Below are 18499 nucleotides of genomic sequence, written 5' to 3' on the forward strand. Positions count from 1 at the left end.
AGTTCTCTTAACATTACGCAGGTAGATCAGAGTCTGGGCCAAAGCATACCCAACTTTACAGTACCAAAGCAGCCATGCCAACAAGGCAAGGGGGGCAATCACAGAAGCCTCCTCAAGGTAGGAGGTAAGAGTGGCCAACCTTTCGACTTTAGGGCTCCTGGACCTTTAACAACTGTGTAAGGAATTACAGCAGGTGCAGCTTGTCATCTGTAAGACTCTAAATAGACACAGGATTACACTGCACAATTCTATGCCTGTTTACACAGAAGTCCTACTTGTTCCATGGGTCTTACTTCCATGTAAAAGTGCATACAAGTGCAAGTTAGGTCTTCCTTGTTTTAGTAATAAAAATAGGTACGATGAACTGAATGCAAACCATGTAGTTGAAACTTTTTTGCAAATGAAAACTATAATGAGAACACAAATTCATTGAGATAAGTCTTTATTTTTTCAATTATACTTTAAGTTAAGGATAGTATAAAAATCAGAGTTTACCAGAACTCTAAAATGGTAGCTATGGCTTTGACTAGCCCAGAAGAAGCACCCAAATCCACAAGTGTTTGAAGAAGTCATGGAGAAAGTATAAAGCAGCAACCACAATTCCTACACACCATTATTTGGTTTACACAGGAGGCTATTAATATAGAGAGCACAGACAGTGTCCATTATGGTGGCTTAAGGGACTTGCCATTCAGTTCTGGTGAAGCTCTGCACGGAGGCAGGTACAAACCTCAACCAGCAACCAGAGGCTGCTAATTTTACAAGGCAGGCAAGGATAGTATGGTAGGCCTGCCCCAAAAGGCAGCAAAAATATGATCCTGTGTTGTTGCCAACTCCCCTGAAAGGTTTGCAGATCAATCAAGGAGATCTCACTGCTACTAGTTCATAAACAAAAAGAACACTAAAAGTCCATTTTACAGTTGCCCCATAAAAGTTGAAAGATCATCTTCATACCCAGTTCACAAGATCATTATGACATGTAAACATTATTCAAGAGTTATTTTACAGCACGAAGAAACTTTCAACCAGCTGCCATTTTGGCAGCTGGCAAAACAGACACAATAGACACCATCACTGTATTGCATTAGTTTCCACAAACAAAATATTGTTCTAGTAACACTTTAGGACTTATTACATACACAGTGGGGAACGGAAAAAAACAAACATTTAAGGCATTATGACTTCATTTGTTAACGCTAATGCTGGTCAGCCCCTGTTGCACGATTATTCTGCGCCAACTGACTTCCATGTTCTTTGGGTCAATTCTGCAGAAGAAAAAGGAGATGGTATTTTAGCCTTTAAATTCCTCACTCAAAAACTCCTACTTTTTCAGTTGGTTTGATCTCAGAACTCAATTTCCAATATTTCTGCTATTTTCCAGATGAGTTGCTCAACTTCTCCAAGTCATACTGCCTATATGCTAAGCACAAATTCATACATTCATGCTCACTTGAAGACTGCAGGATCAAGTGCTGTACACACCACTTTTAACATATAGCAACACTTTAGACCAGGTATTACACATAAACCAAACAAGACAAGTATTCTGTAGTTTCAACCATATCTACTCCCTTAGGGATGCAAAAAAAGTGTGGTGCCAAAGTAAGCATAGCATTCCACTGCCTTGCATATCTAAACACAGGAGTCCTGCTGGATCTGACTGGTGAGCTCTGTTCAGAGCTTAGTGCTTGTCAAACAAAGGGGGGTTGGAGACTTAGGGTTCTTGGTTTTTTGAACCTTAAAACCCTCAAAGCCCCTTGCCCAGTAGTACTGCCACCACCCTGTACATGCCAGTGCCTCAGTCCAGGGACACTGAGACCCTTAATGCTATCCCTTGCAGGCACTGAGCTCTTTCTCCAACTAAAGTCTCAGTCCTCAAGTTACTAGACCTCAACGAGCACTTGGTAGCTTGCTGAACGGCTAGGCAGGATTCTGAACCTTTGTTCCCAACAGACAATGAAACAACTTAGTAAAAGATATTTTAGTTTATTAAGTACATAAGGTTACACACTCTACAATAAGGCAGCAAATGCTGGAGGCATAAACATCTAGGAAACATATCAGCAATAAAATAATAAAGTTAGCTGACTCTCTCTATTAATACCTATCTCTCACCTGGGTCAGTTACTCTTATAGATCTCTTAGCTCCAGGGCTACCTAAAGGGCCAGGTGCCCATGATGGACAATGGAGCTTACCAAGACTTCGCACCCAAGACTCTCTGTCCAAGAGGGAACTCAAACACACCCCCTGGGCACTCATTATTATACTTCTTATGCTAATAGTACTGAGGTGACTTCATAATTATTAGACTGTCCAATCAGAACACTTGATGAACAGAACCTTCTCTAAGTTGGCCTGGTTGCTAACCCCTCATAGTTCTTACCCCTCCCAACTGAAGATCCACAAATGCACTCAATCACCCTTGATAATGAGACTCTCTGTCTGCTGAGGTGCCAAGCACTCCAATTGGTCATAATTCTCATTATCTGTCCTTCCTGGTCATCAAAGGAGAGACAACACATTCCTTCCTCTTTGTTTATTTACCCACATTCCTGCAGCTGGGAACTGCTAGCAACTTCTCAGTTACTCTTTCTTAGTTTGGTTCAGGCTTCTCATACCAACTTAGGCCTAACATGGACTTATTCATGACATCGCTGTAGTGGGAAGGCTCACACATGGGTCTACAAACCCTCCAAGAAGCTGCACAATCCGTCCCCAGGTATGTCAAAATGACCCTATGTCCCCACAGCAACAGAATTGCTGCAGTGTTGTCAGGGCACCTATTCCTGGGGCCACTCCCCTTAAGGGAGAATGGCTCATTTCTGGTTCCCCTGGTGAGTCGTGACCCACCAGTTTGGGAACCACTCGTTTATGTGATTCAGCATTTTGCTTCCAGGAAGCCTAGAACAGAGCATGAAGGGTCCAATCTTTTAAAGCCATCCAGTTATACATACAGAAATACACAGAGAGGTATGGGGGGGGCGCATCCACAGTTTCAGTTAATTGTGGATGCAGATAGACCCACCCCCACAACCTCTAAAGGTTGCACTCCCCTCACCTCTGGAGGATCATACACATCTGCCCACAGCTTCTGTGGGCCTCAGAATGGCTATTACAAGTGAAAACATCACCAGGAAGAGGTGATGTTTTCATGCCTCCAGAGGGTGGGGGTAGGTATTCCCCCATATCCAGGGATTCAGGTATCCTGGGGGGGGGGGGAGTTCTGGAATAGAACCCCTGTAGACACAGGGGCACGCCTGTATTCAAATTTCCTTATCTATACAAGTTGCAGAATTACAGTCTACCCATTATGTGAACATAATGTGTTACTTAAATCCAATCCTACAACTATAGGGTAGACAACATGGGGGGGGGAATAAACCCTAGGAAACCCTAACCAGTTAAAATTGTGTGTACAAATGTAACTTTTACCTGCGTTTACTAGGGCTGCAATCCTTTGCATGCTTACTTGAGAGTATGTTCCATTCCCAGTCTCAGCAAGGCTTACTTTGAGCAGAAATGCATAGGATTGCTCTACACAAGACGTACAGCAGAGAAACAACAAACTGTTGTACAAGTAAAGTATGAATTAGCACATTTTCTGATCAAGAAACCAAGGCATTTATTCAGAATGTGAAAGTTGAGAGAGGAGAAAGCTGCAGTGATCATTGCTCTTAAAGAAAAAAAAATTAATATAGGATTATCAAATCTGGGAACTTCTTTGCACTGGATAGGAATGGAACAGGAAGCAGAAACACACACTACCTGCAGCACAAGCCCATGCATTTGTACTCAAAAATAAGCCTTATTAAGTTCAATGTGACTTACTCCCATGTAAGTCCCTTACTCCCATAGGCTCCCATGTAAGCCTTACTCCCATAGGCTTGCAGACTCTCTTACATTTGCAACAAACACACACACACACACACAATCCTATAGAGAGCCATGTGAAATAACCACATACAAAAGCCATGCTCTCCAACTCAGAATTACCTGTTTTGCTGTGTCATCTGTCACTTTAAGAGTCCGACTCATCAAGTGTTGCATTGCAAGCTGCTCTTCTTCAGACAAAGGGGAGATCTAGGGAAAAAAGCAGAGGTGCTTCTTCAGCAGAGCTGTTTGCCTTTTGCACCACACAAGCACTTCACGCAAGAGGCCATTCTGGTTCAGGATCTAACCAGTCCCTTAGAATATTGTTTTACCTACTTCCTACCTTCAGGGGAATTTGGTCTGCAAACATTTGGCTGCCCAGGAATCTGGGTTTTGCAGGAGATTCTGAGTCACATTGCAGGGTACACAGTAGGGTTCATCCTCATGCTAGTTCAGTTTCTTGGGCCTTGACATTGTCCTACAGAAACTGAAAGTGGACCCTAGAATGTGCTCAAAATTCTACTGCAACTTCATATTGTAGGCAAGCCATCTTTCCAGAAACTTCTCTACTGCCTTGAAGATGCCTCTAACTTCATAGGAGACACATGAATCTCACATGTATGTTATCACTATTCCAGTGAGCAAACCAACTACATTACCTCCATACCGGCATGTTGCTGTATTTCCTGAACCAGCTTCATTGTTTTATCAAGTGTGACACGGATAGAGCGCATGGACTCTTGCCGCTCTAGAGAAATCTTTTCCAGCTGCTCACACAGTGTTTTGTAACGAGATTTCACCACTGACAGTTGCTGTATAAGGACCAGAGGATTCTCCTGTTAGCAAAGCAAGAAAAATGCTTAAGGCATGGAGAAATAGAGGCCAACTGCAATCCAGTGGAGCACTTCTAACAAGGAACTAGAGGCCTGCCAAAATCTAGTCTGAACTGGGAGTGTTGAAAAGAAGCCAAATGGCACCAACAGAGATTAGACCTATTTAGGTGTTCATGAGTACAGTAGAATGCTGGTGATCATATCCATGGAGCCAGTTTATATAATGCAAAGTCAAACAGTATTTTCTGTTTACAATGGTGCCTCGCATAACAAAATTAATCCGTTCCGCGAGTCCTTTCGTTATGCGAATTTTTCGTTTTGCAAATCGCGTTTTCCCATAGGAATGCATTGAAATTTAATTAATGCGTTCCTATGGGCAAGAAAAGTCAGAACAAAGTCAAATTTGGTTTACAAAGTGTTTATTAAGTGCTCTTTAAAGGCATACATACTGTACAGAGGATTTCAAAAAACGGGGGGGGGATGCTGAGTGGGGAGCTTGAAGGCTGTAATCCTGTGCACACTTTCCTGGGAGTAAGCACAATGGGACTTACTTCTGAGGAGACACGCACAGGATTGTGCTCTAAGCTGGGGAGGTCAGAGCAGCTGCACTCAATTGCTTGCTTTTGCCATGATCATGGGGGGAAACGTGAAGGAAATGGGGCAGTGAGAGGGTGAATGAGCGATGGGGGGATGCTGAGTGGGGAGTTTGAAGGCTGTAATCCCGTGCACACTTTCCTGGGAGCAAGCACAATGGGACTTACTTACATAAACTGACATGAAGATCCTCCCCTTACTAGGGTGAAAGTGATCATAAATGGACATGAACATCCGCCCCTTACTAGGGTGGACGGGATCATAAAGTGACATGAACATCCGCCCCTTACTAGGGTGGAAGGGATCATAAAGTGACATGAACATCCGCCCCTTACTAGGGTGGACGGGATCATAAAGTGACATGAACATCCGCCCCTTACTAGGGTGGACGGGATCATAAAGTGACATGGACATCCGCCCCTTACTAGGGTGAATGGGATCATAAATGGACATGAAGATCCCCCCCTTAAGACAAACCAAAACAAAACAAAAAAAAATTCATTATGCGAAGCATAAGTCATAAAAATTTGTTATGCGAGTTACCAAACTTCGCACACCGCTTTCGTTATGCGAGTTTTTCGCTGCACGGGGCATTCGTTATGCAAGGTACCACTGTATACATCTCAAGCAGGGCCTGCCCAAACCTTCAAGTGCACAACATAGCATGCCCCTTTACCCAACTTGATGCCAGCTGCTTCTCCTCTTAGTCCCTGGATTTGAAAAGGAAGATCGATCAGAAGAGAGTGAAAGAATAGGGTACAGCATCTTCTCTAGCCCCCTACATACTTCAGTTCTGTGATTAATGCCTCCCACCCCAATTTTAGAAGCCTTCTCCCAGAAGCCTGTGCTGTTGGGACATGTTCTGTGGCAGTCTTTGTCCTTTGTTGGAATGCTGTTATCAGCAGTTGAGTGCCTGCCATTGACCACCCTGGGGCAAATGCCCCAGGCGCTGGCCACTGGGACCCCGCAGAAGCTTCTCTAAGGCTCCCAACGGGGGTGGGTGGGTGGGGTGGAAACTGTGCTTCAGGTTTGCCAGAAGCACAGGTTATAGCGCCAGGGAACTTCACAGGGGTTTCCCCGGCATGGGAGGAGGTCGCATGAGGCTCTGTGAGCCTCTGATGAGTGGGGGGGCGAATTTCTGCCCGGGGGGGCGGCGATAGCTCATGGGGGGCACCATCGCGGAGCTTTGCCCCAGGAGCAGGGCTGCGGAGGTCCGCAGCTGGTTATCAGCCAGCCATATGCTTCTGTGGATTTGGTCATTCTTCACATCTGGAGAGGCAAACCCTCCTATGGAGTGACTAACTGGGCGATCAAACCTATCTGTCTAGGTAAAGGGGTGGGATGGAGTGGCTGAGTGGGAGCTAAACCTTCAATCAGGAAAAACCTCATGACATCAAACCTAGGTTTCTTAAGTCCTGGCAGCAGCTTTTCAGAGCCTCAGAGCAGGTCTTTCCTCAATACCCAGTAACCTTGTCTGTTCTGAACCTACTGACCTGATCAGTTTCCATGGATGCCCCCCAAGATTATGCATTGTCCTCATTCATACATAATGTTAATACTTAGTCTTAGACAGTGCCCCTCCCCATCAAAACTACAAAGCTAGGTATGGATGGTGCAACCCTGCATCAACAGTAGCCAGTGAACATATTTGTGAATGTAACTATAGTACAAGTTGCACATTCCTCACCCTGGAAGGCTTTTGTGCCCTTGATACAGCTGATCTGTCTGCTGAAACTTGTTTTCAAATACAGATTGTGTTTGCTCATCAACAATATGCATTTAAGCTGCCTTTTCAAGCCTGTCATGAAGTCCTTCGGGACAGCACTTTTAAGGGGCTACAGATGTTCAATCATCATCAACACCCACACTGATCTACAATTTTCAGGGGCTACAGAAGAAAAAGCGATTCAAGTCATACACACAAAGTTTGTCTGACAATAACCAAAATAGATATAATTGTGACTTCTTATATAATATTGTCTCATCTTAAAACTCAATAGCCACAACTTAGTATGCTTTGAAACTATTTAACTTGTACTAAGACTTAAGCTCAAATCCAAGAACAATACCTCTTGAGAAAGTCCATCAGGGAGCCCTTTCATTATTTCAAACTCCAACATTCTCTGAATGCAGTCCAGATCAGATTCAGCCTTCTGGAACTAAAACACCCAAAATGATAAATCACATTCCCATTTTGTACACATTTGGAACAAAAAACGAACACACACAAAGACACTACTGTAAACCTTTGCAGGACAAACCTAACTAGGGAGAAGAAGGAAATTCAGAAGATACATATAACCATATGTGATCAATTGGTAGGACAAGTTGTGAGCAATAGTATTATTCTTTACTATAATGATCCCAGAAGAAATGAGCAGAATTAATAATAATAATATTTATATACCATTTTCAACAAAAAGTTCACAAAGCAGTTTATAGGCAACGTCAAATAATAAAAGGTTGAAAACCGCATTTCAAGACCCTTGTTTTAGTTTACAGATGTCCTATGAGCACATAGCAATTATCTAGTTCCCCCACTTCTGATAGCCAAGGCACACATTTCATGTTTTAAATCTGAAAAGGTTTAGAGAAGCTTTCCCCCTCCCCCATGTTTCTGCACATCACTATTCCAAGTAGGCAAGCTGAGCAGCAATTAATTTAAAGGTACAATGGGTATCCTCCAGGTAATTCTACCCCCCCCCCCATTCTATCACTCCTGTGTGTTGGAAGTGACCCAGCTATCCCCCACAGAGCAAGTCACCCACTGTTGGAGCTTTTTAACTTGTTTTATTACAAGCCACCCAACAAGAATTCTTGTATTCTTATGTACCCTAGCACTGTACCTGGGAACTAAGGTTCCATTTTCTGCTAAGTTGCTATCCCTCTCACCACTGATGAAATGTGAAGGGGGGGAGCTTTTAAAAATAGTATTCACCCAAATAGAAAAGCACATATGTTCCAGCATTTACAGATCAAACTTTTTCTGCTTTGTCTCTAGACTTGAACCATATTGCTAAACATTTACAAAAATATACCAATTAGTTACAAACTTGTAACTTCTTCCACAACCATACCTCTCCAGCTATTCAAAAAAAAGATCATGTTACACACACACTTTGATTCTCATTTCCCCTCCTCCATCTTCATTGTTTTAGGATCTCTAGAAGCTGAAGGGGGAGAGATTCAACTTCCCCTAAAGACTAGGAGTGAACAGAAGCTAGAGGGGATCTACTGATAAGTCACATGGTATATAGTAGGTCAGCAAGAGGATTTCCATTGTCCAATAGCAACAAAAATGTTTTCCTTTTATTAGGCTTATAGGCCCAAACCAATAGTAACTCAGAAGTAGATCTGCACTGTTGTACAAAGGTTCCCAGTGTATGGTTCAGTGTATGCAGTTGGCAACCTGGCTCTTTTTCCCTGGGCCACTATTTGGTACCCAGCTCTGACTGGTGGAGTTTTGAATACATGCAACAATCACCAGACACACAAATGCTTTGAGACCACATAGACCAGAATAGAGAGAAGCTGTAGCTCAAGGGTAGAACACCTACTTTGCATACCAAAGGTACTTGGTTCAATCCCTGGCACCTCCAGATAAGGCTGGGAAAGACACACACCACCTTCTTCAAGGCTGAAACCCTGAAGAACTGCTGCTATCAGCATAGACAAAGCTGAGGGAGATGGACCATCAGTCTAACTTGGCCTCTTAACCTTTCATGACACTCAGACAGCAAGCCTTGCACCTGAGAATAGGTGTGCTCAGTATAAAGAAGCAGGCCTATTGCCATCTGAGGAGTGCTGGGGGCTATGCAGATCCTGAGCTCTTTTAAGGACAGGTTATAAAATGTGCCATATAAGTACATATGACTGCCTCCTTTTTCAGCTTTTTAAAGCAGCATCTCAAGCCCTACTTGTATAGTGGAACTTTTGAAACCCACAAGTACCCTTTTTCCAAATGATTTTCTTCCCCCTCCCTCTTCATAGTCTTGGTAGACTTCTGAATTTTGTACATGGCCTTGACATAGCTGCTTTATAGGTACAGGTAGTTACAACAAGGCACACCCTCCTATACAATGTCTTAGAGAGCCATTGCTCTACTTCTCTACCAAAAAGCTGTGGATAATATGATATGTTACCTGGAGGGCCTACACAGGCCAAACCAGTCTTACAAATTGGTGAACTATTGGAGTGCTTGATGCTCTGCTTAGATTCACCCAAAGGCAGCCTTAGCCATATAAGCTTCTCTAAAAGCTACCTCTGTGTACATTCAAAGGAAAGAACATATGTGGTCTTTTGGCAAAGAGGAGCTATTCTAAAACTCATTCATTGGCAACCTTCAGTCTCGAAAGACTATGGTATCGCGCTCTGAAAGGTGGTTCTGGCACAGCGTCTAGTGTGGCTGAAAAGGCCAATCCGGGAGTGACAATCCCTTCCACACCGGGAGCAAGTGCAGTCTGTCCCTGGTCTGTCTCCCTGGCTATGGGCCTTCCTTCTTTGCCTCTTTGCCTCAGACTGTTGGCCAAGTGTCTCTTCAAACTGGGAAAGGCCATGCTGCACAGCCTGCCTCCAAGCGGGCTGCTCAGAGGCCAGGGTTTCCCACTTGTTGAGGTTCATCCCTAAGGCCTTCAGATCCCTCTTGCAGATGTCCTTGTATCGCAGCTGTGGTCTACCTGTAGGGCACTTTCCTTGCACGAGTTCACCATAGAGGAGATCCTTTGGGATCCAGCATCATCCATTCTCACGACATGACCGAGCCAACGCAGGCGTCTCTGTTTCAGCAGTGCATACATGCTAAGGATTCCAGCACGTTCCAGGACTGTGTTGTTAGGAACTTTGTCCTGCCAGGTGAATCTATTCTAAAACTACATCCATGATATTAGCTGAGCTCCATATACAAAGAGTAGATAGCCTGCATAATTAGAGTTTGGCAACTGATACACACTCTCCTGACCCTTGATTATTTCATTAATTATGCCCCAGGGTAATAATACTAGATGACAAAAGAAAATGTTAATAATGAAAAATCCAACTGGTAATGTCACCAGGAGCTTACACTTAGGACAAATGAAGCACTAGGGAATGGAATAAGGTAGCAGAATGACAGAATTTTTTAACCAGCTATAATTGTCCTTAATTCCCAATTTTTGGGGCCATCTGGTAATAACTGAAGAAAACCCACTTCAAACAGTGTGAGAAACTGTTTCATAGAAAATCATTGCTTTGAGCAGGGGTAGGTAGCTACCTTCCATGTGAAGCTGCCTTACACCAAGTCAGTCTGGGTTCATCTAACTCAGCACCATCTACTACAAAGACTCTCCAGGCTTTAGAAAGGGGTCTTCCCCACCCTCCATTACAGGGCCCACCCCCACAAGAAAATTCTGCACTAAACCCTCAATACTGATGTCAGCAGTAGAGTCCCACCAGGAGGCAGGTGAAGGTACTACAGGAAACTCAGTGCAGGACTTTGCCTCAGGGCCCAATCCTATCCAATTTTCCAGTGCTGGTGCAACTGTGCCAATGGGGTATGCACATGGTGGGGCAGCAGTCACAGAGGCCTCCTTAAGGTATGGGAACATTTGTTCCCTTACTTTGGGGTTGCATTGCTGCTGCACCGGTGCTGGATAATTGGATAGGATTGGGCCCTCAATCACTTGGCACCAGCACTGTGAGCCAGTACCACACCAGGGTCCTGTCTTCACTTGGGGCACCTGTATTCTTCTATAACTACATCAATATAGCCAGAAAATATGCAGTTAAAGTGTTCCTGCAGTCTTCCTCCTTCGCTCTCTTAGTCCACCCTGATCTTCCAGCTGCTGTTGGACAAACCTTGCATGGCTTCTGTTTGATATGGAGCTGTGGGAGAGGCAGCATATGGAGCTCTGTTTAGTAGTGGGCTGATCCCACATTACTTTTCCCTGCCTGCTTGGTGTTCTGTGAGCACTAGGTGGGCTGGGAGAAGCCATTTGCAGCTGCAGCCACTTTCCCTCTCTTTGTCCTCCAGCAGTTCTGGAGGAAGAAATGGGCTGCCACTGTGAGCAAGTCAGAAAAGGATCAGATCCCCAGTGGAGTGGCAGACTGGAGAGGGTGGCCAATAGGGGCTCATTCATTCACCACCCTTCCAAGGGTGCCACTCCCTACAACTGTTTTGAGTTGCTTCATGGCAAGGCTGAACCTACCAGAACCACCGAAAGAAAAACTGGTGCAACATTAATTCAGAACTCCATTTAAATAATGTTTGCCTTTTCAGGCTAATTAACTGAGGCTTTACTTTAGCAGTCAGCAACAGGTGGCCTCTGGGCCAGATCCAACCCATCCCAACTGCCAAACTTAAGAGGTACAAATGAGTTAGATCTATGGCAAACCAACAACACGTCATTTTGGAGGGTGTGGAAGTTGGGCCTTGGTCTACCAAACCCAAAGCTGTCCTCTGACATGCCTACTTACTGATCAGGATCTTGGGTAGATCAACAAGCCAGTTAAACTTTGCAGCCCTAAAGTAACATGAAAGCAAGCAAAAGTCATCAAGCCACACCTACCTGCCAACCCACCCCCTGTTCAATTCACTCACATAGAGCTTGGGAGAAAGCCATGTAGGCCATTGCTGCAGGTTCTGCTTGCAAGTGCTTTGACAATACTATTGCACTGCTAGCTGGGAAGTACAGTAGTGCAATGAAGTCAGAGCACTTGTCAGCAGCAAGATGCTCCCAAGGCTGGCAGAAGCAGTTTGCGGCATAAAGTTCACATGGCACCAGCAACTTTATATGTGACAAGAAAAAAAAACCTCTGGAAGTAATGGCAATCCTACTGAACACAGGCACAGGAAACCTGCTTCCCAGTCTTCTAGGCCAAGGGTACAGATGTCTCTCTCACACCCCCACCCACTGGAAAGAATACCCTCTGAGTAACCATGACCAGGAAGCTTTTACAACAGGAAGAGAAATGGGGCTTCTCCTGCAGCCTGTTTATAGGCCTCAAATTAGATATATATGGACATGCAGGCCAGTGATTTTTCACACATGTGCAAACGCACCCATGCTCATGTGTGCAGCCCTCAAGCCAGTGTGATCAGGATGTGTCCTGACCTCCAGGACACAGAGTGCCTAACTCTACTAGACACCAACGCATATATACACTTCTATGAGTTGTATTTTAGTTGACTGAGCCATGCCATTAAACAATGCAATGAGGTAAATAGCATTGCTGGCCAATGCCCTTTTAACATTGCACTGCTTTTTGTGCATGTTCACTAGTAGTACAACATAAAAAGGGCAGTGGACAGACACCTCTAGCCATCCAGAAGAAGCAAGCTAGCCAGGCTCTGGAGAATATTCCTGGACTCAAACAAAAAAAGGGGGGGGGGTTAAAATCAGAAGTTTTACAGAAAATGTCAGCAACAACTAACCCTGTAAGAGAACTTTTTTGGAAATGGTAAGATCCATTTGCGCAGGGGAGGAAAGAGAAGATCGAGAAAGAAAAAAAACAGAAGTCATTCTAGCACCTTATTTAAGAATAGACAGGTTTTCCCACACAGATTCTTCAGAAAGAAAGGAATGTGGCTGATGCATATTATTCTCTCTACACCACGTCAGCTTTCACATAAGAGAAATGGAGAGTTTTACCAAACAGGACAAAATTCACAGTGACCTCAACCTTTGGAGGACATCTATACATCTCGCTGTCTGCAGAAGTCACACAGTATTCTGAGAGACCCCTTCCATCTGGCTCATAAGTTCTTTGAACTGTTGCCTTCGGGTAGACGATACAGAACTATTAGAGCACACACCACGATTCCTGAACAGTTTTTATCCCACAGCCATAATTATGTTGAATAAGGTGATATAGTTGTTACCATGCTTCTGGGCATTATGGTTTGTTATACTGTTTTATATTATGATGCATGTTGTATAGAATGTGTGGGTGAGTGTGTAGAGTGTGATTGTTGGAATTGTAGTGTATATTTATGCTTGTATCTCAAAGGTGCATAAATTTCGTTGTGCTGTAGCACAATGACAATAAAGTTACTACTACTACTACTAGGGTCATTTGCCTATGAGATCTCTCAATCCCCAGATCAGCTGGACATGGAGGGAGAACTCCATAGACCTCAAATCCAACTCATAAAATGATAGGTTGCAATTTTTGGAAGCAAAGTCAGATTCAACTCAAAGAAGCACACAAAGCTATTGGCTCCCCTTAAACTCCCAGCAAGGAAAGCAAAAGCATAATTTTACAGCAGTTCAGTAGCACCACAACGCATGGCTCCAAGTCCTTGCAGCTGCACCTGAAGGGGTTGGTTTCTGACAATCAAGCCCCTGCTTGGGGATCCGACTCAGGTGAGGGGAGATCAGCAGCTGTTCCTGTGAGGAAAACAAGTTCTGACAACTAAGAACCATATGTCACTTCAGCTTCCATTTAAAAAATCACACACAGGCTTTTGTTTAAGGAATTTTTGAAGTCTTTGAAGACAGTGTTCTGCAAGCTGGCATTTTATTTACTTTTTGGAGTTTCAATATGCAGGCTGAGAAATGCTGTAAGCAAAAATGGGCAAGTAGGAAGAAGTGAGTAGTACTTTTTAGTGTTTCCAGTACGTATTTTGGTGGGCACAAAATACAAGCAGAAACCATGAAAGTTCTTCAGTGCGTGGGTTAGCATTTGTAATGCTATTAATGAAAGGTGTCAAGGAGTTCTAATCGTTGGATGTATTGAGACAATCATATTTAATCTTAGCTAATCCAGAATGTGAAACATTAGAACTCTGACAACTGTGACAAAAACAGGAATTTGGTTTAAACCCTTTCTGTTTAGTCTTTGTGTGTGCGTGCGCCCCCCTCGTGTCTCTGTATGCCCTTATTTGGTTTTTATTTATTGTCTTGTTGTATATATTATGATATTTTTATTGCTTATTTGTTTTTGTTTAAAATTTTAAACTGTAAGACACCTTGGGCATCAACTCCAGCAGAGGAAAGGCGGAGTATAAATCTTTTAAATAAATAAATATTAAATCCAGAGGCATATGGGTTTGGTCCAGACAAGCGCTATCCCACATTTGGTGCAAGAGGTAAGTAAAGCTACTCAGCAGCACTTTAACTCCTTCCCACCCCCAGTTATTGTGGAACAGAATAGTCAAAACGCTTGTATGGAAAGAATGTGGAGTAGCTCAGAAACACCTCCAACACTAGGACAAGAAAGAAACAAAACAGTCCTAGTGGACCCTGTTCTTGTTAAATACAGTAACTCAGTGTTTCTCAAGCTGTGAGTTGGGACCCACTAGTTGGGTTGCAAGCCAATCTCAGGTGAGTCCCCATTCATTTCAATATTTTTAATATACTGGACTTGATGCTACCATGGCATGTCACTGCATTTGGGGAAATGTTACAGACCTGTACTTTGAACAAGCTACTATGTATATTCTTTTAACAATGACAGTAAATGGGACTTACTCCTGGGTACGTGTGGGTAGGATTGCAGCCTAGGATTGTTAAAAATGTTCCTGCTTGATGATGTCACTTCTGGTCATGATGTCACTTCTGGGGGGTCCTGACAGATTCTCGTTCTAAAAAGTGGGTCCTTGTGCTAAATGTGTGAGAACCACTGCAGTAACTAGAACAACCTGACAGTTTAGGAGAAAATTTGTGACTAAGAATATTTAAAAGCCATCCTGCCCACCCACTCTGGTCTTCCATGGAGACCTCCTTTGCATCCAACCACTGTCAGAAGCACAGCTTGCATGTTCATTGGATAGGAAATTCTCAGTTGATGTACCCAGGCTTTGGCACTGCACTTGGCTCCCCCTCAGTTGATAAAACAGATGCCATGCAATGGCCATACTCTTTCACCATGTTTTTGACATGAATACTAACTGAAATCTAGTTTTCCCACTTACATTTTCTTTGTTGGCGTGGTTAAATTTTTTACAGTATTTGCTTGGAATCATTTGCTAGCTTTGATGATGTTTTGTAATGACATATAATTTAAGGCTTTCATGGCTGGTACTATTAGTGTTGCAGTAAGAAATGTTAGGGCTTATTGGACAATATCTGTAAAAATCTTTTTTCTCAATGTTACGCCCACAACAATGGTGGGCATATTCAAAGGACTAGAGGTGAGAAGCACAGGCCATTTGTCTCACCCCAGAGCAATTGATAGTAACCGTCCACTGACCTTGTTCACCACGTGTTCCTTAAAGGCAGTAGTTCCCAAACTTTTTAACACTGGTATCACAACACTCTATCAGGAGCCACCTAGGTTTACCAGACTTTAAAAGAAGATCTAGAATGAAATAGTATTTTATTTATAATAACCAGAAACAAGACCATTAAACATTTATCTTCCTATATTTACACAAGCTTGCAAACAGCAGAAGCTGAGATCTTTGCAGGGTAATTAGCAGCTACAGTATCTCATTTCTGAATAGCCATAGAACTTTAGGCAATTAGTCATCTGACCCTTGGTGCCAAACCAAAATCAGGTCATGACCCACCAGTGGGTCCTGATTCACAGTTTGGGAACCACTACTTAAAGTCCTATGCACTTTCTTTCCACAGCCCAGTTCTTTTTCTGTTTCAAATTCCTGGATCCTAGCATTTCTAAGGGCTGGTAGCCAAGCATTACTGATGCCCTTAGAAATACAAGGATCCAGGAATTTGGAACAGGAAAAGAACTGGTTTGTTGAAAGAAAGCACATAGGACTTTAAGGACCATATGGTGAACAAGATCAATTGGCAGTTACTGCCAGTTGCTCTGGGGTTCTCACCTCTAGTCCTTTGAAAATGCTCACCATAATTGTGGGTGAAATGTTAGGAAATGTAAGTGTTTACCATCACTGTAACATTAACTGCATCTTTCTCCTTGAAGCAGTGATATACTGTCAATCACTGTGACAGTTGGGGAGATCTGTTGAGAGTCCTTTGAAAATGCTCACCATAATTGTGGGTGAAATGTTAGGAAATGTAAGTGTTTACCATCATTGTAATAACTGCGACTTTCTCCTTGAAGCAGTGATATACTGTCAATCACTGTGACAGTTGGGGAGATCTGTTGAGAGAGGGTAATTGCTGCAGAGCGGTTGAGGAGAGAAGCTGAGAAAGGGGAGTTGAGGAGAGATGATAAAAAGGAGGATTAATTACCTCAGGAAAAGATTTTTGGAAGATTTAGGGAAGCCAGTTAGAGCTTTGGAACAGACTATTCTGTTCAATTTGCTGATAAAATTATATATTATTTATTTATGAGATTTTTATACCACCTTTCTCAACACACAAGGCAGTTTACAAGTTGGCAGGCTGCTCATAAGCCCCATTTTTTTCAAATGGGGTTTTTACAATTACAGTTGAGCATCACTTAGCAACACTCTGGCCAGCTACAGCCCACACATGCAATGGCCACTGCTGGTCCCTGTTCACCCCACCCCCCCACCTCCAAAACCAAGAGGAGCCACACTGCCCTTGCCTCCAGAGGCTTTTCTGAGCCTAGGAGAAGCAGCACGCGGGTGCAAGTTGCCTCTCTGAGGTTCAGACTAACCATTTTGGGCAAAAACACGTGAAGTTTGGTTTCCCGGGAAACTGGAAGTTGAGTCTTTCTGCACTCTGGGCATTCTGAACCTCAGAAAGGCAGCACATAGATGCATGCTACCTGAGGCTCAGAAAAGCCTCCAGAGGCGAGGGGAGCACAGCTGCCCTTACCATTTGGGGGCTTTGCATAGTGACAAGCGTCACTTGGCAGCAGGGGTGTCGGTTCACATCCCTTCTATATACAATTCATAGAACCCTCAATTCCTCCAGCTGTTTTGCTTTCAATGCATGGTCATCAATCTTCTGACACCTTCTGAGCCTTTACAGGCAAGATTTTATCCATATTTTGTAAGCTGACTTCCCCCACATTCCCCACAGATACTACCAGTCTCCCATACAAGGCCGACCCAAGGTTGACCCTGCTTAGCATCTTCAGGCAGGGCAACAGCTCACCCTCCAGACCATACCTTACCACTGCTATTCTTACCACTTGTACAGTCTCTGGTGTCTTTCCAGTCCCCTTGTCCAGGCCCCACATTACAGGAAATAAAAAAAATCATATACCATGGCCAATAAGCCCGAACAAACATTTCTTCCTACAATAGATATTTTGTAATGTGGGACTTATTTGTTAGTCACCAAGTTTGGGGCAGGGAGTGGGTGAAAAGATAAAACACATAAATGGCAGGAAATGTTGTAGATTTATAGCCTCATCCTACACACCTCTACTCAGGAGTAAGGTCCATCATAACCAGTGGGGCTTACTCCCAGGTAAGTGTGGAGAGGACTGCAGCCTTAGAGCCCAAGCCTATGCATGTCTACTCAGAAGTAAGTCCCAACAGAGTCAATGGGCTTACTCCCAGGTAAGCGTGGACAGGACTGAGGCCTGACCTCCACTGAGCAGGCAAAGGGAGCACAGCCAAGACAGGCCCCTCCATTGGAGGGAGGATGGACAGGAAAATGGACCACTCCTAAGCCACGCCCATCAGCGCTCTGGCCACACCCCTTTCAACCGCTCAGAACGAACTGGCCGACAGGCCACACCCCCTCAGAAGTGGGCACGCCCCCCGAAAGCCGGGCTGAGGAGAATGGACAAGACCAACACACCCCTTGTCCTCAGTTTTGTCTCCCCCCTTCGAAGACAATGGGCTCGCCCAACTGAATTTTCTCCATCTGCGTTCAGAGAATGGTTGCGCCCAGTGGGGGGAGGGGTGCTCTTTCCTCACATCCTTAACCTTTGGGCTCCCCTCTTCCACCCACAGCCCCCCTTCAGACCAAAGGGTGGTCTCCTCCAGTTGAACCGCTCACCTGCACCGCCAGGACTCACCATGGTCTCCAGCTTAGTAACCGCTGTCTCCATGTTGAATAGTTGACATTCCTCAGGCGGTGGCAGCTCCCCCGCCCCCCGGCCCCACCCCCTTCATGGAAGCAACGGTGGGGGCGAAGAGACGGCGATTCCTATTGGTCAGCTGTCATTCGGAGCTCCGTCCGATTGGCTCCACTCCAACACATCCTCGCGCCTATTGGAGGGAGGAGGACCTAAACTTGAGGCATGAGACGGGCTTTTCTATTGGCTACGGCGCAAGGCTAGGTGCTCTCTGATTGGCTATTCAACAGAGCCTATGAGAGAGTTGAACGAGAGAGCGAAGTTTCAATCGTTCATTGGTCGGGAGGCTAACCACGTGCTT

General features: G+C 44.3%; 1 protein-coding gene across 2 annotated transcripts; it reads right to left on the reverse strand.

Moving 5' to 3' along the window:
- Nucleotides 1-425: 425 nt before the first annotated feature.
- SKA2 (spindle and kinetochore associated complex subunit 2) lies at nt 426-18218 on the reverse strand. 2 transcript variants are annotated; one of them, XM_066636139.1, is made up of 5 exons: nt 18139-18218; nt 7368-7457; nt 4531-4707; nt 3995-4081; nt 426-1265 (listed from the first exon to the last, which is right to left on the reverse strand). In XM_066636139.1, the coding sequence occupies exons 1-5, from the start codon at nt 18169-18171 to the stop codon at nt 1260-1262; spliced, it is 393 nt and encodes a 130-aa protein (XP_066492236.1). In that variant the 5' UTR covers nt 18172-18218; the 3' UTR covers nt 426-1259. The 2 variants fall into 2 exon arrangements, with proteins under 2 accessions (XP_066492236.1, XP_066492238.1); XM_066636141.1 differs by having other exon boundaries at nt 18120-18192.
- Between the last annotated feature and the right edge of the window lie 281 nt (nt 18219-18499).

The sequence above is a fragment of the Tiliqua scincoides genome, chromosome 8, assembly GCF_035046505.1.
Source record: "Tiliqua scincoides isolate rTilSci1 chromosome 8, rTilSci1.hap2, whole genome shotgun sequence".
NCBI classification, from domain to species: Eukaryota; Metazoa; Chordata; class Lepidosauria; order Squamata; family Scincidae; genus Tiliqua; species Tiliqua scincoides.

Coding starts and splice junctions, on each gene's coding strand:
- SKA2 (XM_066636139.1), bottom strand. CDS start 18,171: ATGGAGACAGCGGTTACTAAGCTGGAGACCATG. Junction 7,458..18,138: donor TTACTAAGCTGGAGACCATG/GTGAGTCCTGGC, acceptor TGGGTGTTTTAG/TTCCAGAAGGCTGAATCTGA. Junction 4,708..7,367: donor CTGATGGACTTTCTCAAGAG/GTATTGTTCTTG, acceptor CTTTGCTAACAG/GAGAATCCTCTGGTCCTTAT.